The 27,315-nt window shown below is 59.8% G+C and overlaps 2 protein-coding genes across 2 annotated transcripts; one reads left to right on the top strand and one right to left on the bottom strand.

Moving 5' to 3' along the window:
• Window positions 1–271: 271 nt before the first annotated feature.
• On the top strand, window positions 272–3,886 carry TMEM151A (transmembrane protein 151A; the record flags this gene model as incomplete). Its single annotated transcript, XM_080817878.1, has 2 exons — window positions 272–346; window positions 2,555–3,886. 2 exons carry the CDS (start codon window positions 272–274, stop codon window positions 3,884–3,886), a joined length of 1,407 nt encoding a protein of 468 aa, XP_080674004.1.
• Window positions 3,887–16,636: 12,750 nt separating this feature from the next.
• On the bottom strand, window positions 16,637–19,225 carry CD248 (CD248 molecule; the record flags this gene model as incomplete). Its single annotated transcript, XM_080816418.1, has 1 exon — window positions 16,637–19,225. One exon carries the CDS (start codon window positions 19,223–19,225, stop codon window positions 16,910–16,912), a length of 2,316 nt encoding a protein of 771 aa, XP_080672544.1. The 3' UTR covers window positions 16,637–16,909.
• Between the last annotated feature and the right edge of the window lie 8,090 nt (window positions 19,226–27,315).

Raw genomic sequence — 27,315 nt, 5'->3', positions numbered from 1 at the left:
TGCCCGCGGTACCAGGCGCTGCCGGCGGCGCCGCGGGTGCCGCGGGGGCGGGGTCAGCGGAGGGCGGGGCGCCGGGCACCGCGGCCGCCAACGCTGCCGCCGCCGCCGCCGCCGCCGCCGCCGCCGCCGCCGCCGCCGCCGCGCTCGGGCTCGAGCTCCGCGCACTCCCTGCGCGGCCGCCGAGCCGAGCGGACGCCCTCGGGACGCCCTCTGCTCTCCCCCCTATCATGCCCCGGGCCCGGGCCCGGGCCGCGCAAGCACCCAGGACACCATGCCCGAGGGCGGCGGAGGCGACAGCGGGGAGGTGCCCGCGTTCATCCCGGACGGCGAGCCGCTGCGGGAGGAGGTACCGGCGCTGTGTGCTGGGGGGCCGGAGCCAGGGCTGGAGCGGGGGTGAGGGGGACTACGGAAGGGGCAAACACCGGGACAGGGGGTGAGGAGGGAAGTCCCCAAACCCCAGTTGCCAATGACGTCATTAGGGTAGCTGGCGTCTGGCGAGCGGAGGGGCTCGCGTGGGGGTTGAGGTGGGGGGGTGGCTGGGAAGGGAGGAGGGGGCGACTCCCGCTCCGGGCGCCCCTTCGTCCCTCCTCGCCCTCCTGTGACGTCAGCGCCTGGCCCCTGCGCGCCCTCATTCCGCAGCGCTGCCCCTCACCCCCAAGGCCCGGGGGTCAGGCCCCCCGCCCAGCCCAGCCCAGCGGCTCACGAGGTGCCAGGGCGACGCCTGCAATGCAGCAGCAGTAGCCAGGAGTTGGGGGGGGGAGGGAGCGGAGGGAGGAGGGGAAAGAGGAAAGGAGGCGGCCTCTGGTACCCCTTCTCCCTCTCCCCGCGGTGAGGCCCGAGGGCCCATCCTTCAGGGTGGGACCCCCAGACTGGCCTCTCACCAGCCCTAGCCAAGGAAAGGGTCTGCAGAGGTGTGGCGCCCTGCGCCCGGCGTGGGGGTGATAGGTGGCCAGTGGGTCTGTGTATGTGTTTGGATGGATGTAGTGTGCTTGTGCGTGTGTGAATGCTAGTGCACGCTCCCCACACCTCGGGTGAGCCAAAGTCAGGTGATGGTCTGGTGGGTGCTTCGCCTGGGTGATGTGGGGATGTGTGAGCGTGTTCCGTCGTGGGTGGGTCTCTCCTGTAGAGTCTAGGGTGTGATTTCAGGTTGCAGTAGGGGTGGGGTTGGAGGCTGTGCACGCGCTCAGGCGAGGCTCTGGTGTGGACCTGGGCTTCAGTGAATTTGTAACGGGTATATGCGTGTGTGTGTGTGTGTGTGTGTGTGTCCTGTGCTGGGTGGGTCTGCGTGCGCGTGTGCGTGGTGGGGGGTTGGGCGCGAGTGCAGGCACCTGTGCGCCATGTTATGATTGGGTGGGCACCCGTGAAGGTCCGGGATCTGGGCTGAGCCGGCCGTGTGCACCTCGGTGGTAGGTGGGTCTGTGATAAACGTGGGCTGTGTGTGCCTCTGACTGGACCTGCAGGTCATGGTGGGGATGTGTACATGTGGTGGGTGACCGGGGGTAGGGTAGGCTGCCCTGGGCTGGGCTGGGGGCATATCCTCTCCTCTGGGGTCTCTCAAGACCTGGTGGTCCTGGGGTTGAAGAGGTAGCCCCTTAACTTTTCCTTCTCCATCTCTTCCCCACTCCTTCCCCCATTTCTGTCTCTGTGGGGACGCTAGAGGTGAGGTGGGGGCCAGGCTGGAGGGGAGGCCAAACCCTCCGGGCCAAGAGTGGCCCCTGCTGCCCAGCAGCTGTGTTCCGCCCCCGCCGTCACAGCACAGATGGGGAGCGGAGGACGCCGCTCCATCTGCCCCCCCGACTCACACCTCCTCCGTTCCCAGCTCTTCCTCTTTCTCGCTTACTTAAAAGCTTCTCCCAAGTCTCTAAGTGGAACCAAGGGACCAGAGGGAGTCTCAGGGCAATAGCAATAATATTTATTGCCATGGCCAGACCCCGTGCCGAAATGGCGACACATAAGCTCTTGTTGAAACCTCACAAAAGCCCCAGTTTACAGATGAGGAGACTGAGGTCCAGAGAGGATGGGGGAGCTGTCCAAGTCGCCCAGTAAGTGGGAGAGCCAGCACCGAGTCCTGGGCTGTGGGGCTCTAAAGCCCATGCTCTTCATCCTTAGGCCCCCTGCCACCCTGGCCTCCTGTACCAACAGGTCCAGGAATCAAGGCCCAGAGAGGGGAGCAATATGGCCAAGACCACACAGCAAGTTAGGGGCAGAGCTGGGACCAGAGCTCCATTTTCCCAATGGCCAGTCAGGGGGCCCTTCCTTCCTCTTGGCAGAGATGAGTCTGTTTTGTCCTGGATGCCCTTGACTGAGAGATGATGGGGTGCCGTAGAAGACAGGATCCGGGGCAGAGAGGCCCCAGTTTGAACCCTGCAACCCTACTATGAGAGCCGGAAGGGTGAGGTTTGGAGCAAGAGGCTCTGTCCCTCGGAGCCTCTGTTTCTCCCTCCGTGGAGTGGGGAACTTGACCCCAGCTCCCTCCCGGGGCTCAGGCAGAAGGGCAGGTGTGACCGATGGCCTGTCCTGACCCGCGCCTCTTCCCTCTCTGCCCGCCCTGCAGCAGCGGCCCTTGAAACAGTCCCTGGGAAGCTCCCTGTGCCGAGAGTCGCACTGGAAGTGCCTGCTCCTCACGCTGCTCATCCATGCCTGCGGCGCCGTGGTGGCCTGGTGTCGCCTGGCCACCGTGCCGAGGCTGGTCCTGGGGCCTGAGGCAGCTCTGGCCCGAGGGGCCGGGGTCCCCCCGCCCACCTACCCGGCCAGCCCCTGCTCCGACGGCTACCTGTACATCCCGCTGGCCTTCGTCTCCCTCCTCTACCTCCTCTACCTGGCCGAGTGCTGGCACTGCCACGTGCGCTCCTGCCAGGCGCCGCGCACCGACGCGGGCACGGTGCTGGCGCTGATCCGCCGGCTGCAGCAGGCGCCGCCGTGCGTGTGGTGGAAGGCCACCAGCTACCACTACGTGCGCCGCACGCGCCAGATCACCCGCTACCGGAACGGCGACGCCTACACCACCACGCAGGTGTACCACGAGCGGGCAGACAGCCGCACGGCGCGCGGCGAGTTCGACTACTCGGCCCACGGCGTCCGCGACGTCTCCAAGGAGCTGGTGGGCCTGGCCGAGCACGCGGCCACGCGGCTGCGCTTCACCAAGTGCTTCAGCTTCGGCAGCGCCGAGGCCGAGGCCTCGTACCTCACGCAGAGGGCCCGCTTCTTCAGCGCCAACGAGGGCCTGGACGACTACCTGGAGGCCCGCGAGGGCATGCACCTGAAGGACGTGGACTTCCGCGAGTCCCTCATGGTCTTCGCGGACCCCCGCAGCCCGCCCTGGTACGCCCGCGCCTGGGTCTTCTGGCTGGTGTCGGCGGCCACGCTGTCGTGGCCCCTGCGCGTCGTGGCGGCCTACGGCACGGCCCACGTGCACTACCAGGTGGAGAAGCTGTTCGGGGCCAGCTCGCCGCCCCCCGGCGCGGTGCCCAGCGGGCCCCCGCTCTCCCGCGTGGCCACGGTGGACTTCACCGAGCTGGAGTGGCACATCTGCTCCAACCGGCAGCTGGTGCCCAGCTACTCGGAGGCCGTGGTCATGGGCGCCGGCTCGGGCGCCTACCTCCGGGGCTGCCAGCGCTGCCGCCGCTCCCTCAGCAGCAACTCGCTGCCCCCGGCCCGGCCCAGCGGGCCCCGCCTGCCTTTCAGCCGCAGCCGCCTCTCCCTGGGAGCCGGGGGCCGGGCCACGCCAGGGGTCTTCCGAAGCCTGAGCGGGGGGCCGCTGGGGCGCCGTGGAGAGGACACAGAGCCCCTGGAAAGCCCCCCGTGCTACGAGGACGCCCTTTACTTCCCGGTGCTCATCGTCCACGGTGACAGCGGCTGCCAGGGGGATGGGCAGGGGGCACCGTGAGACCCGCGTGGCCTCCCAGAGCGGCCTCCTCCCCACCACCCTGCCACGGCCTTCAATGCCTGAGCAGTTGTTGTCCCAGACGGAGGGGAAAACAGACCAGCACATGAGGCGGGGGGTGGGGTGGGTAAAGTCCTTACACAGACCGAAGCGCAGTGACCCGGGGTCATTTTGGGGGTGAATGGACAGCGCTGAAGTTGAGTCCGTGGACCGTCCCAACGCGCCCCCCCCCCCAACCACCGCCACCACGTTCCACCCCCTGCAGTGGCTGGTGATCCAGCTTAGGCCCCTCTCAGGTTGGGCGGGGGGGGGGGGGTGGCGGGGATGCTTCCAGAAAGCCTGGGATGGGGGAAGAGCCCTGGGGACAGCTGTTGCATGCAGCCAAGGGCTGCCCCTAGGCTCTTCCCTGCACGGCTGAGGCCACACGGGGAGCCCTCGAGCAACCCAGAAGCACAAATTGGTGGTTTGGGGCCACGCCTGGCCGGGCCAGCCTCCGCAAAGCTGAGGAGCTGGCTGTGGCTACCGGCCCCAAGTCCCCGTCCTCCTCCCCTGACACGCCCCTCCCTGCCTGCCCCTGGTCTTTGCTCAGGGCCAGTCACCAGTCAGACCCTGCGGCACAGCGCCTATACTGGGAGCCAGGTTCTTGGAGCACAGCCTTGTCCCCCGTGGCCCCCTGTTTTTCCTCCCCCCACATCCAGCTCCCCTATGACCTGGGGTTCCTTCTCAGGGACCCACCTTGATCCCACATCTCCTGGTCTCTGCTCTTGTGCCCCCCAAGGTCACCTCCGCCTCTATCAGCCACCCACCTGCTCCCCCAGGCTTTGCCCTCTCATTGCGCCCCCAGACTTCTCTGCTCTTCACCTTCCTGATGACCCACGGGGCCCGGGCCACGGGGCATCTGAGGGACTTCGGCCTTGGCCACAGCCTCTTGGACGATGCGCCTGCTCTGCCACGGGGGCCCCTGCTTCCCCCACCGGTGGGGCCCGGCCCAGTGGACACCAGCCCTCCTCCAGGGAGGAGAGAGAAGTCCCTTTCCAACTGGGCTTTCCACCACCTCTCAGGGGCCAGTGGGGGAGGGAGGAGGCGGAGAAGATGCAGATAAAATAAAAAGGTATGAAATGGAAGGTCTCACGTGCATTCCTAAGGGGTGTGTCCAAGGGCACTACATGTGCGATGGGCCACCCTGGGTCAGTGATTCAATGCTTGGTTCTGGAAGGGGACGCTGGGTTGGGCTCCAGTGTTCCCAGGAACAGGGTAAGCTGAGAGGGAACCCCCAGCCCTGCACAGCCGAGGGCCCAAGACCCAGGTTTGAGTTGCTCTGAGCAGCTGACTCCCACCGGCCAACTGGTATCTGGGTCACTTTTAACACATCGTCTAAGTGGTCCATCTTCCATCCCGGAGGGGGTTTTCATTCCACGGCTGGGCAGGCTGAGGACCAAGAGGTCAGAGTGGAAGGAAAGAGCTATGGTCTGTGGTGCCAGTTCAGTGCCCCCGATGGCTACTGGTGTTCGGGGGAGGGGGTGCTGAGCCGGTGGGAGGACACAGGGTGGGAAACAGCCAGCCCCACGCCAGCACATGGGATCTGAAGACCGAGAACAAGGGCGAAGGAAGGGCCTCACTTGCTCTTGGCAGTGGCATCTTCCCATGTACGGCTGTGCAGGGTGTTCACTGTGCCAGAGCACCCGGCTGAAGGGCAAGTGTGGGTGGAAGCCAACCTGTGGGTGACTCTTCCAGCCCCGGCTTGGAGCTGCGCCCTCCTGCACCAAGGCACTCTTCTCTAATCTATGCAAAGGCACCAGAAGGACTAGTGGCTCTAGAAGGGTCCTGGGAAGGGGTGGGATTCACCCGGGCAGAGACAGGGCAGAGGGGTTTCTGGGCCTTGAGAGCCGCCCGCACAAAGGCCTGGATGCAAGGCATGAAGCGAGGTGTGAAGAGGAGAGAGAAGCCAACAGCCGTGAAACAGTTGGTAAGACCTTCAATACCAAACCTCAGAAATTGTCTGTAAGCTGGGGCAATCTGGATCCACAAACGTGGTTGCGCAGGTAAGTGACGAGGTCAGGACCACCTGTTAGAATTTTAGGCAAAGTCCAGCTGCCTGCTGGCCGTGGGGGGAGGCAGGTGTTAGACCAAAGCTTTCCCTGGACGTCGCTGCCTCGCTTCTTTGGGAGTGAAGTTGGCTCTTTGTTCAGAAGCAACTTGAAAAAACTATGGTACCCAAGTATTTAAGGGGGCTGCAGGGACAGTGTGTGTGTGTGTGTTGGCGGCGGGGGGACGTGGTTTACTGGATCCAACTTCTGCCCATGGAGAAGGTCTCCTTTTTCCATATTCCTGCACTAACAGCACAGTCATGAACTACCTGCTGGCGATGATCCACTATGCTCTCCTTCTCAACAACAGAACCCCAGTTTTACTTCAGATGGCAATGAGCCCAGCTAATAGGCAACATTTCTAGCCTCCCCTGCATGTATACTGTGATGGTGTAACTCAATTTTAGGATATGAGATACAAGCAGAAGGTGTTGGAAAGGATTTTTAAGATAGCTCCATGAAATAGAAATAGTATCCGTGAAGGCTAGTTCTGTCCTCTTGTTCAATCCTGCATTCAGCCTGGAATGCAGATGTGATGGTTGGAACTCCAGCAGCAATGTTGAATCAGGATGTGACCTTGAGAATTGTACTCCTGTGCTGAGGCTAGCAGAACAACAAGATAAAAGACCCTGGCTTCTGATGATATCATAGGAGGTTCCATATCATCCTTGGGTTGCCTACTTCCAGATTCTCAATAAAAAGGAGAAATAAACTTCTAGTTTGTTTTAAGCTACTGTTTCCCCCACCCTTGTTTCTATTACTGGCATCCTATGTTAATTATCTACTACCACATAACAAATTACCACAAAACTTAGTGGCTTAAAACATCAATAATCATTATTATCCCTCCTGGTTTCTGTGGGTCAAGAATTCAGACAGGACAAACAGGGATGGTTTAAACTCTGCTTTGGGACATCTAGGGCCTCTGCTGGAAGGTTCTAATGCCAGGGGCAGAATCATCTGAAGTCTCATTAATTCATATGTTGGGCAGCTGGTGCTGGCTGATGACTGAGGGCCTAACTAGGTCTGTTGACTGGGACACCCAAAGAGGACCTCTCCCCATGTGGCTTGGGCTCCCTCATAACATGGTGGCTGGTTCCAAGGACAAGTGTATCGTGAGGGTAAAAGCTGTTATTGCCCATTATGATCTAGCCTTAGAAGCCACACATGCCACTTCTACCCCTTTCTGTTGGTCAAGTTTATTAAGAAAATCTACCCAGTTTCTAGGGGAGGAAATAGAAGACCCACATCTCAGTGGGAGCTTGTCAACATCACATTGCACAATTGGGATGCGAGATAGGAGATACCCTGGTGATTATCTTCAAAAAGGCAGTCAGCCACTGAGCCAAATGCCACACCTAACTGATAGACATCTACAGAGTGGTCTACAATATGAACACCAACCCTTTCATGATGCTGGTTTGAGAGAAGGTGGTGACATGACGGATGTGGGCCAACTGGGGGCAGAACGACCTGCTCAGGTCATTTACTGGGGCCCCCTGACCCAGGATAGCTTAAATATGGCCCTCAATTTTTCATAGCCATCCGTCAAGAGATGGCATCTATCTCGCCACTCTTTAAATCTGGGCCGGCCTCGTGCCTTGCTTTGACCAATAGAACATGGTGGATGTGATGTTTGCACCTGGAGAGGTTGGGTCTTGAGAGGCCTCGCAACTTATACCCTTGGTGTCTTGGAGCCCCGAGACCACCACGCTGTGGTCAGCCTCGCCTCCTGATGGATGACAGGTTGTATGCAGGAAGACTAGGGCCCCCAGTCAAGAGCTAGTTATTAGCATCAGCTTCCAGATATGGTAATGAGGCCATCTTGGGTGTGTTTGACCCAATGGAATCACAGATCACCATAGACAGCCACAAGAATGACCCTAGGTGCAACTAGCAGAAAAATCACCGGGCTGCTCCCAGCCCAAATTGCTGACCTACAGATTGGTGAGAAATAAGAAATCCTTGTCATTTTATGACACTGAGCTTAGAGGTAGTGTGTTGCGTGCAATGGAGAGCTGATACAAGGCCCCGCTTTCCTAACAAAGCCCCAGCCACAGGGACCTGGTGCCTGATCCTAGAACTGAGCAAGCTCCTTCCTGCCTCGAGGTTTTGGCACGCGCTGTCCCACCTCCCGGGGCTCTCTTCCTTCCCCTCACTCTTCCCTTGCTCCTCTCACCCCTGGGGGGCTCGGCTTGTGTGCGAGTCCTGACAGTCTAAATCCATCCCCCACCAACCCCACTGCCATCCTTGCACTACTTTCTACGTAAGTGTGTACAAGTGCATTATTTGTTCTTCTATTAGCACTAAAGCTCTGGGAGGCAGGTGGTCGCAGATGTAGACCTTTGAGTTGGACAAAGTCTGCCAGTATGACCTGCGTGGCCCTGGGCAAGTCACTTACCCTCTCTCTGTCTCAGTCTTCTCAGCTCAAATGGGGGGATAATAATCGAATCTACTGACTTCAGAGGGTCGTCATAAGGGCTGAATAAGATCATGCAGTACCATGCCTAACACAGGGCCCCGGTATAGTAACCGGTCGATACATTAAGCTGTAATCGTCATTGGTACTAGTATTATCAGTATTATTATTAACTATGAACAGACACTCCAAATGACAGACACATGCTTCGCCAGTAGCCAGCACAAAATTACAGGCACAGTGCCTGCCCCACGATAGACGTCGAGGCGGTATGTGCTAAGTGAATGACTCCTGAGCTCCTACCGACACCTCCGACATCCGGGGTTACCGTGTCCTGAGGACGGAGTCATAGAACCACTTAGCCCGGAGCCCAGACCAGCCACAGGAGTCTTGCCTCACTCGGCCTTGTTTGAGGTGGAGACTTACGATCCCAAGAACGCGGATGGACCCCAGAAGGGCCCCTGGGGAAACGCAAGCTGCCTTCCCAGCCAGAGCACACCGTGAAGTTTTGCGTCTCCCCCATGAATTGAGGCCCAGGGCCCCTGGCCCCTCAGAGAGCTTCCCCCAGCTCGCTGGCCCCTGCCTTCTCCATGAGTTTCACCCTCTCCCTTATGTCACCGGCGCTGCCATCTCTTCTCAGAAGCTCCCAAAGGAAGTCATCGCTGAGGTGGCCGGGGTGTATCTGGAAAGCGTAAGGAGGATCAGGCGTCCAGCCCCAAACCGGACACATCCCTGAGTGAGGGCGGGCACGGAGCGCTCTTGCCCTGCTGGGCGAAGGCTCCTAGAAGTCAGATGCCACAGAAAAAAAGAAAGCCGGACCAGCCAGAGTGATAAGGGCACACAGTGGCCCAGAGGCCGTATGTCCGGCATCTGCTCCAAAGAGGAGTTTCCGTCCGGAATGTCAGCTGAGGCCCAGATCAAACGGTTTTCAGTAACCTGGGGTCCTACTCTGAAAGACAGGCGTGTTTTTCTTCTCTTTGACTGCTATTTTTGAAACTTGTAAGATGAAAGAGACCAAAATAAAAATACTGAATTCTTTCAGGAGAAGAATTTCAAAGATTTTTTTTTTTTTTTTTTTTTTTTTGCTTCACAGAGAGAGAGCGAGCACAAGCAGGCAGAGTGGCAGTCAAACGGAGAGGGAGAAGCAGGCTGCCCGACGAGCAGGGAGCCTGATGCAGGGCTCAATCCCAGGACCCTGAGATCATGACCCGAGCCAAAGGCAGACGCTCAACCGACTGAGCCACCCAGGCGCCCCTCAGTAGAAGAATTTCAATGTATGTGTTATAAAAGCACAACATGCAAGGCGCCTGGGTGTCTCAGTGGTTTAAGCCTCTGCCTTTGGCTCAGGTCATGATCTCAGGGTCTTGGGATCGAGCCCCATAGAGCCCCATAGAGCATCAGGCTCTCTGCTCAGCAGCGAGCCTGCTTCTCCCTCTTCTCTGCCTGCCTCTCTGCCTACTTGTGATCTGTGTCTGTCAAATAAATACATAAAATATTAAAATATTAAAAAATATTTTAAAAAAATAAAAGCACAACATGCTTCTCCCTTTTCCCCTCCCCCTGCTCATGCTCACTCACTCTTGCTCTCTCGCGAATAAATAAATAAATAAAATCTTTTAAAAAAAAAAAAAGTAAACTTGGGTGCCCGGGTGGCTTAGTTGGTTAAATGCCTGCCTTCAACTCAGATTGTGATCCTAGAGTCCTGGGATCGAGCCCCATGATGGGCTCCCTGCTCGTGGAGAGAGCCTGCTTCTCCCTCTCCCTCTGCAGCTCCCCCTGCTTGTGCTCTCTCACACTCTGTCAAATAAGTGAAATCTTTTTAAAAAATAACAAAGGTAAGGACCTTGAAGTGGGAAGATAATTGTAAAATACCCAGGTGCAGCATCCATTTCAACCAGCCTTTTGGGGGCTCCTTTGACCAGCCCGTTTTCAGGGGCCACAGAGAGTAGAGAATCGCTGGGGGCTGGCGAAGCACCAGTCTGTGGACCGGGCAGCTCATGGGTGGGATAGACTTTTCCCCCAAGTCCTGCAATTCTTCCCTACGTAGTATTCCAAAGGAAGTCTGACTCTTCCTAGTGTGGGTCAGTGTTAGGTCCAGGCTAGAGTGAACCCTCTGGAAAAAGCTGCCACCAGATGTCTGTGTTAGAGCAAGAAAACCCACCTTTCCCTGAGCACCCCCTAAGACAATCCATGTGTCAAGATGTGAATAGTTCCTTTAGGCTGCCTGGTAGTGCAGCCCCAAATTGCAGGTTCGCATGCTCTTTGGCTCCCTGGCTTCCATCACCCATCCTAGATGTGACGTCGTCTTCCCACTCTGACTTTTGCCTGCCACCCACAGGCCCATATTGGTTTCTGTTTTCACCCTATCGCCAGCCACCATGGGGTCAACTTCTCAGAGAAGTAGAGAAAGGAGAGAGGGGAAGGGGTGAAGACATCCCCAATCCCGAACCTTCCTCCCTCCCAGCTCTCCAAGTGGATCCGCTGTCTAACAAGACCCTTCCTTTGAGGTAGGGCCTGCCACACTGCAGCAAACTCCCAGGAGGCCACAAAATACTATAAAACTTTGAAAGAAATACAGAAATACTGGACATCTCTCAGACTGCTAGCTCGAGGCAGTTCACAGTTTTATCACTGGATTGCACACGTTCCTTTTGATAACATAATATCTCTGTGAATCTGGGTTTTGGGCAGCTGCCACCATCAAAAGCAAGTACTATTGGGAAAGTCAATGTGTAACAGGAAATGAAAGTGGCGCTGTCCAATCTGGTTCCAAGTTTTCGGAAATTGTGCAGTACGCAACAGGCACACATATCCCACTAGCAAGTGATTGTGATTACTTAAGAATAAAAATATTCTTCTATCTTTCAGTATATGTGCATTATTCTTTCAAATAACTACTGAGGTATTAAAATACAAGTACCTCTTGGGGGTGCCTGGGTGGCTCAGTCTGTTAAGCGTTGGACTCTTGATTTTGGGTCAGGTCCTGATCTGAGTCATGAGATCGAGCACCGCACTGGGGCCTCCCAGGGAGAAATCCTTGAACTCACCAAAACCATGCTAAAGGCTGGCCACAGCCGGATGCCCTAAAACTGAGCCTCGACTGGACCCCTCATCTGGACCCCTCGCCTGGATCCCATAAAGTCACAGGTAATGCCTTGTGTAACCAGCATTATCAAAGCACAAGGGCAGTGTATGTCTTGTAGGCTCCTCCGTGAAAGCAAGCTCCCCCTGTTGAGGTCGACCCCGTGGGGCTTTTTCTGTAGACCTACATCGCTGGAAATGCCTCATAGAGTAGATGTAGATGTGTGGTTTCCTTTATTCACAGAACTATGTGTTAGATCTATGGGAAAGAACTACAAGACATCTATCTAGGGGCGCCTGGGTGGCTCAGTGGGTTAAAGCCTCTGCCTTTGGCTCAGGTCATGATCTCAGGGTCCTGGGATTGAGCCCCACATCGGGATTTCTGCTCTGCGGGGAGCCTGCTTCCTCCTCTCTCTGCCTGCCTCTCTGCCTACTTGTGATCTCTGTCTGTCAAATAAATAAATAAAATCTTAAAAAAAAATTTTTTTTAATTTAAGAGACAGAGAGAGCATGCGCGCATGAGAAGGGGGAGGGGCCAAGGGGGAGAATCTTCCAGCAGACTTCCAGGGGAGCCCAGAGCTGGCACAGGAGGGGAAGGGGGGACAGGGGTCTCCCCTGGGGGCTCGATCTTACAACTCATGAGACTCTGACCTTGAGCTGGAACCAAGAGCTCAACACTTAACGGACAGAGCCACCTAGGTGCCCTGCAGTCAAATATTTTAAATCTTAGGTATTGGCATATCCCAATAATCTGTACAATTCCAGAGTGAGATAGTTCAGGAATGAATATGATTTGACATTATTTATGTTTAGAGAGTGTCTGGAACTGAGAACCAGAAAGAACCATCTACTCTGCCCCCGAATGTGGCCCTAAAGTAAGGAAATTGGATTCCAAAGATTACAGGTGCGGAATTTTTGAAGTATGTCCATATTCAAGTGGAGATTAAAGAAGTCCACTGTGAAGGATCGTGGACTGGGGCGGCTGGGTGGCTCAGTTGGTGAAGTGACTGCCTTTGGCTCAGGTCATAATCCTGGAGTCCCAGGATCAAGCCCCACATCAGGCTCCCTGCTCAGCAGGGAGTCTGCTTCTCCCTCTGACCTTCCCTCCTCTCATGCTCTCTCTCTCAAATAAGTAAATAAATAAATAAAATCGTTAAAAAAAAAAAAGGATGTGGACTGACACCGACGACTGTGGGTTAAACAGAAGTTCTTTTTAAAGGGACTATTTTGAAGATTATGATTCTGACTTGGGGGGAACTAAGGTGATCGGCCGTGGAAGGAATCACATAAAATTCCTTAAATAAAAATGTATTGACAAAAAACAAAGAACAAACAAACAAAAGCCTAGTTCCCTGGAAGGTGGGCATTTCCTAATCTGAGAAGTGGCTATTACTAGGGACTGGCTCTGCTCTACCGGTGAAGATCATGGAATCCATCTGGGTTCAAACCTCCGCTTACTAACTTGGTCAAGTAGGGTGGGTGGGTTGGCACAAGGCACTCAGGCAAGCGCCTTCAGCTTTCTCATCTGCAAATCAGGGTGAGAGCGGCCCTCACTGCAACGTCGTTCTTGACCTCAAGAGGGTAAAGACATGCAAAGCCCTTAGAACAGGATGAGGCCAATGATTATTTTCATTACGATTTAGCACCAAACCCTACTCCCGTTCATAGTCCCCAGGACGCCAGAACTGGAAATCTCATCTGGAAAGCATCCCATTCCCCAGGCTTTGAGTTGCGGACGGGGGGTGGGGGGGGGGGGAAGGGGGTGGGGTGGGGGTGGGGCTGGGCGCTCCACCACCAAATGCCTAAAGCAGGAAGTGAAGGGTGTCCAGCTCGGTTCTGGTACCTACTGGAGCTCAGTAGATGTTAGTGCTGCCCGTCTTCAACCTCAGCTCCCCAGTCTGCCCCAGTAATGTTTGAAAAACATTCCATTGAGCCCCTGACACCGAGCTCTGGAGTGTCCTTGACTCCTGGAACCCCCGTCTAGTGTGGGAGTGAGCAAGGGAATATTTTCAAACGTAGTGATGATCGCTGATGTGGAGGTCATCCTGCTCCCAAAACTGCGAGTGTCAGCTTCTACAGGAGGGTCTGTGAGCCCAAACCCACTCCCTCCTGCCAAAGGCACCCCTCTAAGGAAGGTGTCCACACTTTGGAGCACTAGCTGGGGGAGGGGAGGATCCAGCCTTAAGGATTCAGGTGAGAGCCTGTGCTTTCAGCCCTGGGAAATAGGATTCGTGGGTAAGATACAGCGAAAGTCCCCCCAGCTGCTGTAAAGAATGGCGGGGGCCGCTTCAGCTCACAGAGGCCCCCTTGGGGTCTTCCAAATACGACAGAGGGCCCATGCGAGTGGATCTGCTGTTTTTCCTGGGAGCAAATATTTGCCTAAGCAGCCAATATCGGAATAATACAAACATTTAATGAATTAAGCAAGTATTTATTGAGCCCTAATGTGCTTTGGGAGACGGGCCGGTGGCTGCAAGCCCGGGCGCCGACGGCAGGTGGCGCCAAAGGCCCATTCCTCCACGTCTCCCGTCGGGCTCTCGACCTCATCCCAGAGCTCCCTCCGGAGAACCTGCAATCTAGACGACCGGAAACCGTGAGTGGGGAAGGAGACGGGGTGCCAGGACCGGGTTCAGGGGCATCCTGGTCAGGGACGAAGAGTTTGGATCCACACTAGTCTGAGCAAATTCAGAAGGCGGTGAGCGACCTTGGGAGTCCCGGGCCCCGGAATGCCAAGAAGGCGGACCCTACAGGTAGGCGTGGCTATGCATTCACAGTAGGTGGAGCCTGAGAGAAGAGGTTGGGTTACGCTCTCCGCGGGGGCGGATGCTTTTGTGTGACGCCCCCGGCCACGGGCGCTCTGGGTGGGCGGGACTTAAGGGATCGTCAGGGGTGGAGCTTGTGGGTATTCTCAGTGGGCGGACCCGAGGACTGTGTAGGTGGGCCATCACCTCCGTGAGAAGGGGAGGTGTTAGCCGGACGTGGGCGGAGCTCTTTTCCCAGGGAGGCGGGCCTAGAGCCCGCTCTATGATTTGAGCCGCTGTGAATGGGCGGGACTTGTAGCTGGGGGCGGAGCCTGAAGAGGAGCTAAAGGGCAGGCGTAACCTCCTGGAAGACGGAATTCGCAGCTCCCTTGGACGGAGAGAGGGTCTCCGCGCGATCCCCTGCACTCGTGAGCCGAGTCTCCGGCTCCGAGGAGGGGCGGGGCTTGTGGTTCTGTTAGGCGGGGCACACAACGCGGCGTGAGAGGAAAGTGTTCATACTTTCTGGAAGCGGGCATCAATAACTGCCAGTCTGCGAGCCGCCCTAAGGAGGCGGGGCTTATGACCCCCCCCGGTGGGCGGGGCCATTGTTAAGGCCTCGGCCGCCGGGGCGGAGCTGATAGAGAGGAGGGGCGGGGCAATAGTTCTTGGAGAATCTCTGAGCTGGCAGAGGGCGTGGCTAGTGGCTTTGGTGGGCGGTGCTTCTGAAGAACTCCCGAGGGGCACGTTGACAGAAGTGGGTGGGCGTGGCTCGTAGCTTGGAGGGATCTGTCGGATAGTGCCGGCATCTGCCTGCAGGCGACGTTCGCGCCTGCATGAGGAGGGGTCTGAGGGTCGGTGGGCGGAGCCCAAGACACAGCTCCGGGTCTGGGCAGAGCCCAGCCTGGGCGCAGGCGGGGGTTCTGCCTAGGGAGGCAGTCTGTTTAGGCCCGCACGCAGCTCCGCATCTGTTGCTCATTATGGGATGACAAAGAGCCGGCTCTGGGCCCCCTTCCCCACGCCCATCCCCTCCCTCCGACAGCAGTGCATTTAACTCCTTCCTGCCCTGACGGCGCTCTGGATCCCCTGCCCAGGGTCCCAGGAGGGAGCTCCAGACTGTGCCATCCTGGCAGGCTTTGTTACCCGCCTAGGCTGCTCCCACACCTCCTTCTCAGACTCAGGCCTCTAGGCCACCCCGCGACTCCACTCTCATGCATCGAATCTCTCCAGCGGCCTCTCTGAGGTTAAATACTTGGGCAGGATCTGGCGGGGGCGTCTGGTTTGAGTTAGGGGAACATGAGAACGGGACCGGAGGCGGTGCATAGCGTTCCCTCCACCCTCTCCACGGCCCCCGGTTCGTCCCCAGTTCTGATCCCTCCTCTACCGGTCCCCTGCGGCCCGGCCCAAGTCCAGGCCCTGGGGCTAGAGGGTGGCATAGGGCACCCAGTAGGGAAGGGGCCTCTAGGCCACCCCTCCTCTCCTGTCTGGGTGGTCGTGGTGGTTCTGCTCTGTCCTAATTAGAGGCCCCTTCGAGACTGCAACTGAAAAATTACAGAGGCAGTGGGAACCGGAGCCTCCCCCCCACCAACCACCCCTTGCAGGTCCCACCTCTCCTCGTCCCCAAGGCAGAGAGCCCAGGATGAAAGAGTTTGCCAGGTTCCTGCAGGCTGTGATCTTTGACCATCCCCTTCTGGATTCATGGGACACCTCAGCATTGAGCAACTTGCTCAAGCTCTGGTCTCCTGGGTTCTCTCTGTCCCAGCACCACCCGCATGGAGAAGGGCAAAATACGGCCAAAGCCTTGCTCAGAAGCCTGGCAAGGGAGCTGGATATGGGATGCCTCCCCCAGGTTCTGCGCTCTCCCCATCCCAGCCTGCCGGGCAGTGACTCCCACCTCCTCCCCAGAGCAGGGAGGACGGGCACCTTCAGAGCACCTATAACCCAGCGGAGTGGCAGCTCCCTTGAGTGACCCTGGACCCCAGCTGCCAACTTCTGGGCAGACTGTGGGGGTGGGATGCCAAGTACCAAAAGTCAGTTAGAAGCTCACCCTTCACTCCCCAGAATCGCCAGACCCGGAGCTTAAGTTTGACTCCTAAATCCCAGTTTGGCTGCCGTTGATCAGAAGCCCTCATTCTAGAACGCTCCCCCATTTTTAGCCCCACTTTCTTGGAGTTTTGCTAAAAAGAAAAACAAATATGAAACTCTCTCCGTGCCAAAACTCCCACTCCTGGGCTAGCTGTGTGACCTTGGGCAAGGCTCTGCCCTCTCTGGGCTCCTGTTTACCAGAGAATCTCCGAAGCATACCCTCCCTTAAGGTGTCTTACCTTATTTCCTTGCCCACAAAAGCTGAAGGAAGGTCCCCTCTTTTTTGCTGAGTCCTCCCAGGCCCTCCCCTCAGACATCAATGGGGGTCAGGAACTTTGGGTGAGGTTGGCACCCCATTTATTGGAGAAGACCCCAGCACCCACCCCCTGAGGTCCTGGGAGCCTTGGTGTCTCCTCTGTCGTGAGTGCTGGGCCGGGGAGCAGAATTCCCAAGAGTCTAGTCTGGTAGTTGACCGAGAGACGAGCCTGGCTGGGCCCGGGGGAGCAGGAAGCCCTCTGTCCAGCTGGGCAGCCCCCGTGGGTCCCTGGTGCAGCCTGGGCCATGTGTCCAACGCACGCCCCTTCCCCCCACCCCGCGGAGGGGGGGCTGCGCCCCATCACACGCTGGTTCTGCAGGTCTGCACCCCTGTGAGGCTGCCCCGGTGGGGCACTGGTTCTGTTGGGCCCTTGCTCCCAGCGTGGGTGACCCAGCGATAGCAGTCAGTAACTCGCTTGTTGGGTGCGTGGGGACCACAGCGGGTGCAGTACACGATGCCCAATGCGAGTAGGACCACCAAGAAGACACATGTGGGTACTAGGAGTGCCACCAGCAGCCACCGGTCATCCCTCCGGCTGTGGCCTGCCGGACTGGAGTCCCCCAGGGCTGTCGGGGCTGCTGTGGGGGCTGCTGAGGGCAGCCACGGGGCCACCTTAGCGTCCCGGGCACCCTCTCTTGGGACTTGTGGGGGTTTGGAATGGGGGTGTGTGGGGCTGGTGAATGAGGTCTGGTTAGTGGGGCTCTGGGGGGGCTCTGAGGTGAGGGTAGTGTGGGGGGCTGGGGGCTGGGGGGCAGGAGACGCAGGCTCTTGATGGGCAGGGAGCACAGGGGATCTGGAGGTAGTGGTCAGAGGGGGCTGGACAGTCGAGGTAATGGGAAGGTGGGTGGCCTGGGCTTGGAGGACCGGGACATCTGGGGTGACGAGGGGTTGATGGCCCCTGGAAGTGGTACCTAGAGGAGTGTGGTTAGCAGGGATCTGAAGCACATGAGTGGTGGTCTGGGTATCAGTGACTGGGGTGTCTGGAAACACAGGGGACAGTTCAGGATATTTGGCTGAGATAATTGGGGGCTGGTGAGCCGGGGGCTGTGCTGGGCGAGTGGCAGAGATAATGGGGGGTTGGTAGGCAGAGGGCAAATCTGGATGGTTGGCTGAGATCATGGGGAACTGGTGGTCAGGAGGCAAAACTGGATGCCTGGCAGGGATCATGGGAGGCTCGGGGGCAGGGGCCCAGGGTGGGCGTGTGGCAGAGATGATAGGGGGCCGGTGGGCAGAAGGCAGTGTGGGGCGTGTGGCAGAGACCACCACGGGTCGGGTGACAGAGAGCACCGAGGAGTGGTAGGGGACCCTGGGAGCACTAAGCGGGGGTGGCCAGGTGGGGTCCAGGTAGGGCATCGGATGCTCTCCCTCCTCTGGGAAACTAGGTCTGTAAGCCAGGCCAAAGTCAGGCGGCTGCGTGGCCTCCATCCACGGGATCCCAGGCACCTCCGTCCAGCTGCCATCAAAGGTATCCCAGGCCTCATGTTCATCCTCTTCGTCCTCCCCGTCATCAAGCAGCTCGTCCCCTAGGTCCTGGGCAGTGTGGGCTCCCATGGCCCCAGCCGGGCTGCAGCTGATGCCGTCAGCCTCGAGCTCGTGGCCCTCCCTGCAGTAGCACTCAAAACCACCGACGTAGTTGACACACATTTGCTGGCACACACCAGCGATCTGGCACTCATCTGTGTCCACGCAGCGGTGCGGTTCATCCTCGGCCGGCCGGAAACCCAGGCGACAGTGACAGCTATAGCCCTGTGGCCCGCCGGGCTCACACTGCTGTTCACACGGAGCCTGGGCACAGGGGTCCTCGCAGCTCTGCCCATCCGCCGCCAGCCGGAAGCCCTCGGTGCAGCGACAGGACACGCGGCCGTCTACCTCCTCCACGCACTCGTGTTCGCAGCCCCCGTTGTCCGGGCCACAGCCGGGTGCTGGGCACAAGGGCCCGGCCCGAGACCAGCCCACGCCACCATCGGGCTGCTTCACGCAGAGCAGGGATGCTTCTCTGCCAGCCTGGCACGGCACGGCCGCCACAGAGCCGAAGGGCAGCCACTCAAACTCGGTGGACACCAGGTGGAAGGGTGTGGTGTAGACCGCCGGGCCCGCCTGGCCTGCCTCGTCCGGCAGCGCTGGGCAGGAGCCCTCGAAGCCGAACTGGCACAGGTAGCCATCGACGGCCAGCGTGCACGAGCCCTCGAGCCAGCGATGCTCGCCGCTCGCCTCAAGGGCGGCGCAGCGCTGGGCCGGGCAGGGCCCTCCTGTGGCCGGCTGGGCCCAGTTGGTGAAGGCCGTGTCCTGGTCTCCCGTGGTCCACGTGAAGCCGCGCAGCGGGCGCTGGGGTTGGCACTGGCGGGCCGGCCGCTGCAGGCCGATCCACAGCAGCTGGCTGGCCGGGCCCGAGCCCACCAGGCTGTCCACACGCTGGGCCTCCTCGGGGGTCCGCGGCGTGGCTAGGTCGCCCCCCAGCTCGCGGCAGGCCCGCCAGGCCTCCAGGAAGGTGCGGCGCCGAGGGAAGAGCGCGTAGCAGCTGCCGGGGCCGCAGATGGCCCGGGGCTCAGCTGCCCAGGGGGCCTGGCCCAGCGTGGGCACCGCGGCCGCCCAGGCCAGCAGCAGGCGCAGCAGCATCGCGATGCCCCCCGACTGGCCCGGGGCCGGCTCGCGGCCGCTCTTGACAGGGGGAGGGACCGGGGCCTCCGGCAGGCGGGCCGGGGGCGGGCCTGGGCCGGGCTCAGGCCTTGTAAGGAGTGGGCTGGGGCCGCTGCCAGCTCCCTGCTCCCGCTCCCCCGGGGCCGCTGGAGCAGGAAGCAGTCGGGCGGGGGGCAGAGGTGGGGGGGTGCCGGAGGGGCGGGCGGGGGGAGGCACCGCTAGCCCGCTGGGAGTCGGGGAGAGGAGGCTGGTAGACCCTCAGAAGGTGCGGGCAGTCAGGGCTCTTGGCGGTGGGCTGAGGTCCCTTCCCAGAGACTCACCCGAGATCCTGTCTGGACACACCAACCTCATCATACTTGTGAACTGTCTCAGGGCCCAGCGGCTCGTCATACATGTGGAAACGTGCTCTGACTCATGGCCTTCACATCACACGTGTGTGTGTGCGCGTGTGCGCGCTCGGCTCCCCACACAAGGGCACTCTTTTGACACTGTCCCGTCGTCCCAGACTCGTACACGCTCTGACACGCTAACCCCCCGTGGATGCACACCCTAAAGTGGTATGGGGTCCTTGTGGGGTTCTCTGTGCCCTCGCACAAGACACCCCTCACGTTCATGTGCGGCCCCTGAACGGAACCCGTCTTGATCACGCAGGCGTCGCAAGTGGGCATCACAAACCCTCATTCATGAACGGAACTCCTGCCTCAACCTCCCCCCACCCCCAAGCTTCCTGGCTCCAGCTGGACCGGGTTGAGGGGGAGGAGGAGGGGCAGGGGGCTGCCCTCCCTTCACCTCTGCTCAGCCTGGGGCCCTGGGAACCTGGGCTTAGAGGGGGAGGAGGCAGCCCCCAAACAGGAAATGCTTCTCTGGGCTCCTGCTGCACAAGGGCAGGGTGCGTGGGGGAGGGGGGCAGGCAAGAGCCAGGCTGCACTGCGGGGTGGGGGAGCAGGGCTGGCTGGGAGGGGAAGGACTGGGGAGAAGCCATGTATGGGCGTGAAGCTCACAATGTCACATACATGTGTATGTGACACAGGCATCCCACGTGTGGAGACTTCCCTGCCCCCAGAGGCTGCTGCGTGGGCCTGGCCAGGGTCCCTCCGCCCGCCCCTCTTGGAGGCCTCTGGAGGCATGTGCACTGAGCCCATCATCCAGGATGGTCCCTGGGGAGCGGGGCTGTCAGATTAACCCATGAACACCCTCTCCACTCTTAGCAGAAGTTTGACCCCGGGGGTGGGGACGTGGAAGGGAGGTTCTGCCCCTCAGTGCTCTGCCCCTGAGGTGCTGTGTGACTGCTGGGAAGTCGCCCACCCTCTCTGGGTCTCCGTTTGTCTTATCTACAAAATGGGGTAATGGGTCAGGGCCTTTCAGCTCAGCAAGGCTGTTGTATCACAGCTTGCGGTGTTTGAAAATGTGCTTTGTCAGCAGCAAAGCATGAGGCTAATGTTCCTTAGTCTTCTGAGCAAATCTTCTGGGTAGGGGGTGGGGACCAGAGCGGCTTTGCTAAGCACCTTACAGTGCCAGGGCTGGCCCTGCAGACTCAGCCAGGCCCCCTGAGAACCAGGGCTTTTGAAACACTGGCTACATCCCTGGCAGGTCCTTCTTTTAAGGTCTACATCTGTGAAATGTATAGCATTATCCCCCTTCTCGTGAGAGGAAGGTCGATATGGGGCAGCGCATCCTGCCTTTGGCTCAGGCCCAGAGCCTTGAGATCATCCTTGACTCCTCTTTCTCCCACACCCCACATCCAATCTCTCAGCGGATCCTGTTGACTTCACCTTCGGGACAGAGCCACAATCTGACTGCTTCTTGCCACCTTTTTTGCCACCCCACCTCTGGCCCGTGCCACGGTCCCCTTCCATCCAGATTCTTGCAACAGCCTCTCCTCTGGTCTCTGTCTTGCCTTCTCCATCCTGCCAGAGGATCCCTTTAAAACCCAAGACAGACCTGGTTACTCCCCTGCTCGGAACCTCTGGGCCTCCATCTCACTGAGAAGACAGGCCAACGTCTTGGCCATGGCCTTCAGGGCGATGTGGTCTGCCCTCAGATTTCTTACTCCACCCCCACTCACCCCTCTGCTCCAACTACTGTGGCCTCAAGGCTGTATGTGAAACTCACCAGGTCCAAGCCCACCTCTTGTAGGGACTGCCCTGTGCATTGTAAGATGTTTAGCAGAAAGCCTGGTTTCTTCCTAGAGGCCAGTAGCATCCCTCCAGTTGCGACAATCAAAAGTGTCTCAAGACATTGCTGAATGTTATGCCCTCCGTGGAGACTCTTGCCCTAGGAGACTGTGAGCTCCATGAGGGCATCATCATTGTCTCGTTCCCTCCTGTATCCGCAGAGCCTGGAAAGTTCCTGGCCCATCGATGCTGCTCGGTAGGGTTTGTCGAACGAATGAATGAGTGCATTCACTCATGAATGAGACTCAGATAAATGAAGAACCCGGCCCAGGGCCATGCTGGGGGAATCCAGGATGCTATCCGGAGCCAAAGCCCACCTGCTCCCCACACCTCCCCAGCCTTCCCCAGGAGTCAGACGACTTCAGAACAGGGAGATCCCTGGAAAGCAGCAAACCTTTTTGCGGGTGGGGACACTGAGGCCCAGGGAGTCTCCAAGCTCATCTGTGGCAGGGCTGCGACTAGAACCAAGGCTGTCTGACTCTCGTTCCAATTCTCTTTTGGCTGCGGTGCCCTGAGGAGCTCTCAAGCGTGGTCTGAGGGCTGGGCACGGCATCAGGAGGTGAGGATGGGGGGAGGCATGACAGCGAGAAGGCACAGCCTAGGAGAGCGCCGAGGTGGGCCGCTCTAGACGCCTTTGGAGACTGCAAAGGACTCCACTGGAGTGAGGGACTTCTGGAGGGACCATCGGTAGTGAGGAGGGACTGTCCGAAAGCGGGGAGCAGCCCGGCTTGGAAGGCAATCAGCTACCCCTAAAGACTTGCCTCCGTCGTGGGGACCCGGGGAGGAGGTATGATGGGAGTTCCCTGGGGCTGGTGTGTGGTGGGTGGAGGGGGGGGACTGGAGGTTGTTGCAATAGTCTGGGAGAGGGGCGGGAGCTGGCTGGAGAACCGGGCCGCAGGGCGGGCCGGGCTGGGGGAGGCCGCCTCGGGAGGCTCCTCGGGGGCTGGCCAGAGCCGGATCCAAGGGTGTGGCGGGCCCAGTCATGATTCGGGCAATGGCCCGTGCTGGGGCGTCTGAGGGGAGGCTGTGAGCCGTCTGGCTGGCGAGTAGGCAGGTCAGATCAGAGGTCAGGACTCCAGCCTCGGTTGGGGCGAGGGGTTGGGGGGCAGGCAAGAGAAGCAGGAGGAAGAGGGTCAAAGGCCAAATTCCAGATGGTTTGTCTGGGCTGACGTGCAAGCAGAGGGACTGCGGAGCCAGGAGGGGGCAGGAGTGAAAATGAGCGGGGCACCTCTGATCCCAACAAAGTGAAGGGTTTCGTGGGTGGGGGATGAGGCTTGGAGCCTCACCTGGGTGCCCGGCATTCCCCCGCTCCCGTCCAGATTGGGAGAGTTGGAGTCGAGCAGCCTAGGAACTTCCTACCCTAGTCGGGACGGGGAGGCTGTGGGCACAACATCGGGGATCCGGGGCCGAGCGGACAGAGGCGGGCTGGTTGTGGGGCTCTTACTCTTTCTGCCAGTCGCGTTCAGCCTGCCGCCTCCTGCTTCCCCCCGCCAGCACAGAGAAATGCTAACCGGCGCAGTAAACGCTTGGATGATGGGTGGGTGGGTGGATAGAGGGTGCCCGCGTGCGGGAACGCAGGAATGCGCACGTGGATGGACGGGCCGGGAGGTGGGAGAATGGGTGGGTGCCCAGATGGGCGGACAGACAGACGGATAATGGATGGGTGGGGGAAGGAGGAAAGGGATGGCCTGACAGATGGCTGAGCGAATGCGTGTGCGGACGAGAGAAGATGTGGAGAGGCATGGCTGGCCACAGGGATTCCGGCAGAATGGCTAATTCGCAGTGAGCCCCACCACGATGGATGGCGGTCTCAGAATGCGACTCGGGATCCGCAGGAGTGTGGTCTAGGACGGCAGGACCGCTGGGAATTACCACGGGCAGGGATCACGTGTGATGCTCCCTTGGTACCTGAGTCTGTCTTCTCGGGTGGGCCCCAAGGCCGCTGTGTCTCCCTCCCAGAGGTGGAGACAGCTCCGGACACCAAGCTCGGGTCCCAGCGTGGGTTCGGAGGCTGCAGTTCTCGGCTCTGACCGTGGCCCTTACGGCAAGAGCGCACCTCCAGACGGCCTTGAAAACAGAAGCCCACGTCCCCAGGAGGAGCCTGGTCTTCCAGCTACTGGGACAAGCCAGACAGTGGTTTTGAACGCAATGTGTGGGCCCGTGGGGGTGGGGGTGAAGGCGGCCTGCAGAGGGGTTGGCCTGAAGAGAGCCCAGTGGAGCAGCCGGGATGGGGGTGTTGATCGGATTGGGGGGCGCCCCCTGGGCAGGCGTCCTGGAGCCTTGGCACGGCCAGCTGCCGAGCCAGCACATTGCTTTGTGTACAAATCACCTCCTTCCCTCCTTTTTCTTTTGTCCCCATCCCCCCACCTCCCTCCATTTCCAAATTCTTCCCAAACCGCCCCAGCCTTCAGGCAACTGGTGGGCAGGAGGCGCCTGGTCTCCAGTGGGAGCTGCTGGACGGACGGATGGGAGGTGGGCGAGATCCCAGGGCAGAAGTGGGGAGGGAGGGCAGTCTGGGGGGAGGGCAGCGATTTTGGCCTCCTTTCCCTCCCCACGTGCTGGGGCCACACCCTCTGTGCTTCTGGATGGGAGAGCGGGGGCGGGAAGGAGGGTGGTGCTGGGGACTGGACAGGGTGGGAGGGAGAGGCTTGGGGAAGGTGGGGCCCAGGAAGCAGTGGTGTGTCCGGGCCTGGTCCCTGGGGGTAAGGGATTCTGACAGCTGGAGGGGGCTAGGGGGTGGCCTCCCCCACGGAGAGAGACTGGGTGTGCTCGTGGGTGTACCTGGGTGTCTGTACATGGCAGTGTGTCCATGAGTATGTGTGCCTGCCTGGGGCTGGCTTTGCTGCGGGCCCATGCAGCTGGGTGATGTGTGCGTGTCCCCGCGGGCCCACACCTGCACCCACAGCTGTGAGGGCAGGAACGTATGGTTCCTCTGGATCGCCCAACCTGGGCACAGCTGGGGCCCCAGTCCCTCTCCCGCCAGATGCCTGGCCTGAACGTCTGGCCACATCTGCCCACAAGGATGGGTGTCTTGGAGCCCAGCACACAGCTAGAAGGGCCCAGCCCCGCCGCTCGGTTCAGTGTCCTCCAGCTTGGAAAGGATCAAGGCTGGCCCTGGGTCACAGGGTGGAGGCAGAGCAGGGACTGCCTGAGTCTGGGGATCCCAGGAGGGACGGCTGCTCCCCTGGCCTCCGCTGTTCCTGTCCTTCCTCTGCTGCTCTTTGGCTGTGGGGGTGGGGACTCTGTGGTCCTTGGGGCATCTGGCAGAAGCCTGCTGCCAAGGGTGACCAACCTGTCACAGTTTGCTGGGGAGTGTCCTGGTCTCAGCACTGCAAATTCTGTCTAGTGGGAACCTCATTTGCGCCCCGGCAAGTGAGGATGCTCCGTCCCTCTGTTGCCAGGATGTTTCTTTTTCCACCGTGTCCTTCCCTGTGCTACCCCAGTGTCAGCGTCCCAGTCTGCGCCCCCTGAAGCCTCCCTTCTCTTCCTGCCCCCTCCCTGCCCCAGACTCCGGAGGGAGTCTCACTGTCCCTTGGCACTATTTCTCATCCTCTCTCTTCCCTCTCTGCAGTCAGGCATCTCCTGCGCTCCTGTCACCCTCTGGGGGGTCTCTGTCACCTCTCCTGTCCCCAGGATGGTCACCTTGTTGGTCTTTCGGGTCTGTCTCTCTGTTGTCTGCCTACTTCCGTGTCTTCCCTCTCCGCCTCCGGTGCCTGCCCTGTCTCCCCATTGCTGTTCCGGCGTCTCTGGCTCGCCCCCTTCCCTGGGTGGTCCAGGCCTCCCTCCTCTCCCCCGTACGCACCCCCAGGGCTGGCTGGGGTGGGAGCCAGGTCTGGGGGCTGTGACCAGGCCGGGAAGGGGAACCCAAGCAGACATGATATTTATGTTAGGACTTCAAAGCAGAGCAGAGCCCGAGGCAGGCTTGGTGGGGGCCGGTCTGGGTAGGAGAGGGGCGGGGTGGTGAGCCAAAGCCTGATTAAGGTCAGCTCAGGCCCCTCCCTGGTGAGGGTCTCCTTGGTGACACTTATCTCCCCCGTGGGACACTGAGATCTAGAGTGGGGACAGAACAGGCTATTTTGGTACCGAGTTCCAAGAAAGGCACTTCCTGCGACCCCGGTCCTGCCTCCAGCCCCATCCTGTCTTCCTGTCACCCTGCAGGAGCGGGTCCTCCGCGCATCAGCCCCTCCGGGGAGGCAGGGGGCTCGGGAGGTGGCCGGAGCAGAGGGCTCCGTCTCAGCAGGAAAACATCCCTGGCGCTGTGTTCTCGGCTTTCTGGCAGAAGCCTCGCCTGGCAGGGCAGCGAGGGTCTGTAACCCTGTCAGCCCCGACTGGGCCAGGCGGCTCCCGCCCTTCCGGGCCTCTGGGGTCCAGTACGGCTGCCAGGCCCCAGGGGCCGAGATGGCCGTGAAGGTCACCCCACCCCTGCCCCCCACCCTTGGCCTAACCCCTGCTAAAGACACCCAGCTGCTGGGGCTGGGAAGGCGTAGGGTCAGGGGCCCAGGCCCGGGGTGGGGAGGGCGGGAGTGGCCGATTGTCTCATCCTGTGGGCTCCGCTCCGTGTCCTGAGCCCCTCCCAGGGGCCAGACCCTGCAGACACCCCTCAGGCTGGGCCACCCTTCAGGAAGCCCCCTCCCGCACTAGAGGCTTGCTTCGGACCCAAGATCCTTTCCAGTCTGAAGCCAACCCCGGGCCCCCAAAGCCCCAGCCCCTGGGTCATTACCCCCACCCTCGCAGATCCTTCCCTTCCCGTGAATCACTCAGGCTGGAATCTGATGAGCTCAGGCCGCCCCGCCCGGGACCGTGGCCTCTGCCTCCCTCCTGGCCAGTGGGGGTGCCACACCCCCCACGGGGGTCTCCTCAGCAACTTCCAGCCCCCACCAGGGTCCACCATGGCCTGGAATGGCTGAGTGTGGCAGGGATAGGCGCTGGAGTGAGGTTAGTCGGGATCAGGGCTTGGACCTCTTCAGCATGATCAGAAGTGTGAAAGAATGTGTGTGCACGCGCATGTGTGTGCACGTGTGTGTGCACGTGGATACTTCCTATGCCTGTGCAGCGTGAGAAGCAAGCCCACGTGCCGTGACTGAGCAGAGGACTTGGCAGTGCTAGCTGGGTGGGTGTGTGTCACCTAATGTGTGGCACTCACCATCCGTCAGCCTGTCCCCATGGATGTGTGTCACCGAGTCACATTCTGAACCTGAGAGGCTGGGAGGGTGATGAGGGAATGTCTCAGCTTGCAGATCTAGGGATGGATGTCAGGGTGCGGCTCAGAGGAGGGGCCCGTGTGTGTGTGTGTGTGTGTGTGTGTGAGAGAGAGAGAGAGAGAGAGAGAGAGAGAGAGAACGGGGTCCCATCCTGCACGGCAGGAGTGGCTAACAGTCTCCAGGTGTTTCCAACACTCTGAGTGTTCCTGTTACAGCTGGGGGTGCCCAGGTGCTCTGTACATGACCTTGGCCTGCAGGGTGTCACAAATTCCGTGTGCAAACGCGAGTCAGGATGCTTCTGTGTGTTAAACTGCGTGCGCGGGAGCAGGGTGGGGGGGACATGGGTCACAAGACTCCAGCTGGGTACCGAATGCTCTGTGTGGTCGTGAGGGAGGGTGACGGTGTGGGTCTCAATGACCGCCTTTCTCCCCACCCCTCCCAGGGCCCCTCTTGGGCCACTCCAGAGGCCCTGGCTCCCCGCATCCACTGCCCAACCTCTGCTGGCAGGACTCCCGTTCGCAGGACGGGCCCAGGGCCCCACTGGGGGGAGGCTTCCCCACGCTGGCACCAGGCCGGGTGCAGGCGCTCCCCGTGCCCAGGGTCCCTGGGTGGCCTCCCGCAAGAACGGGGTCGGCCATGTGCCTGGGAACGGGCGTGCTCGCCCCCTGGCGGCGGCGGTGGAGGTTGCGCCGCC

The sequence above is a fragment of the Martes martes genome (genome assembly GCF_963455335.1).
Source record: "Martes martes genome assembly, chromosome: 10".
Lineage (NCBI taxonomy): Eukaryota > Metazoa > Chordata > Mammalia > Carnivora > Mustelidae > Martes > Martes martes.
The sequence above is the reverse complement of the archived record's forward strand: the minus strand, read 5'-3'. Positions and strand labels throughout refer to the sequence as shown.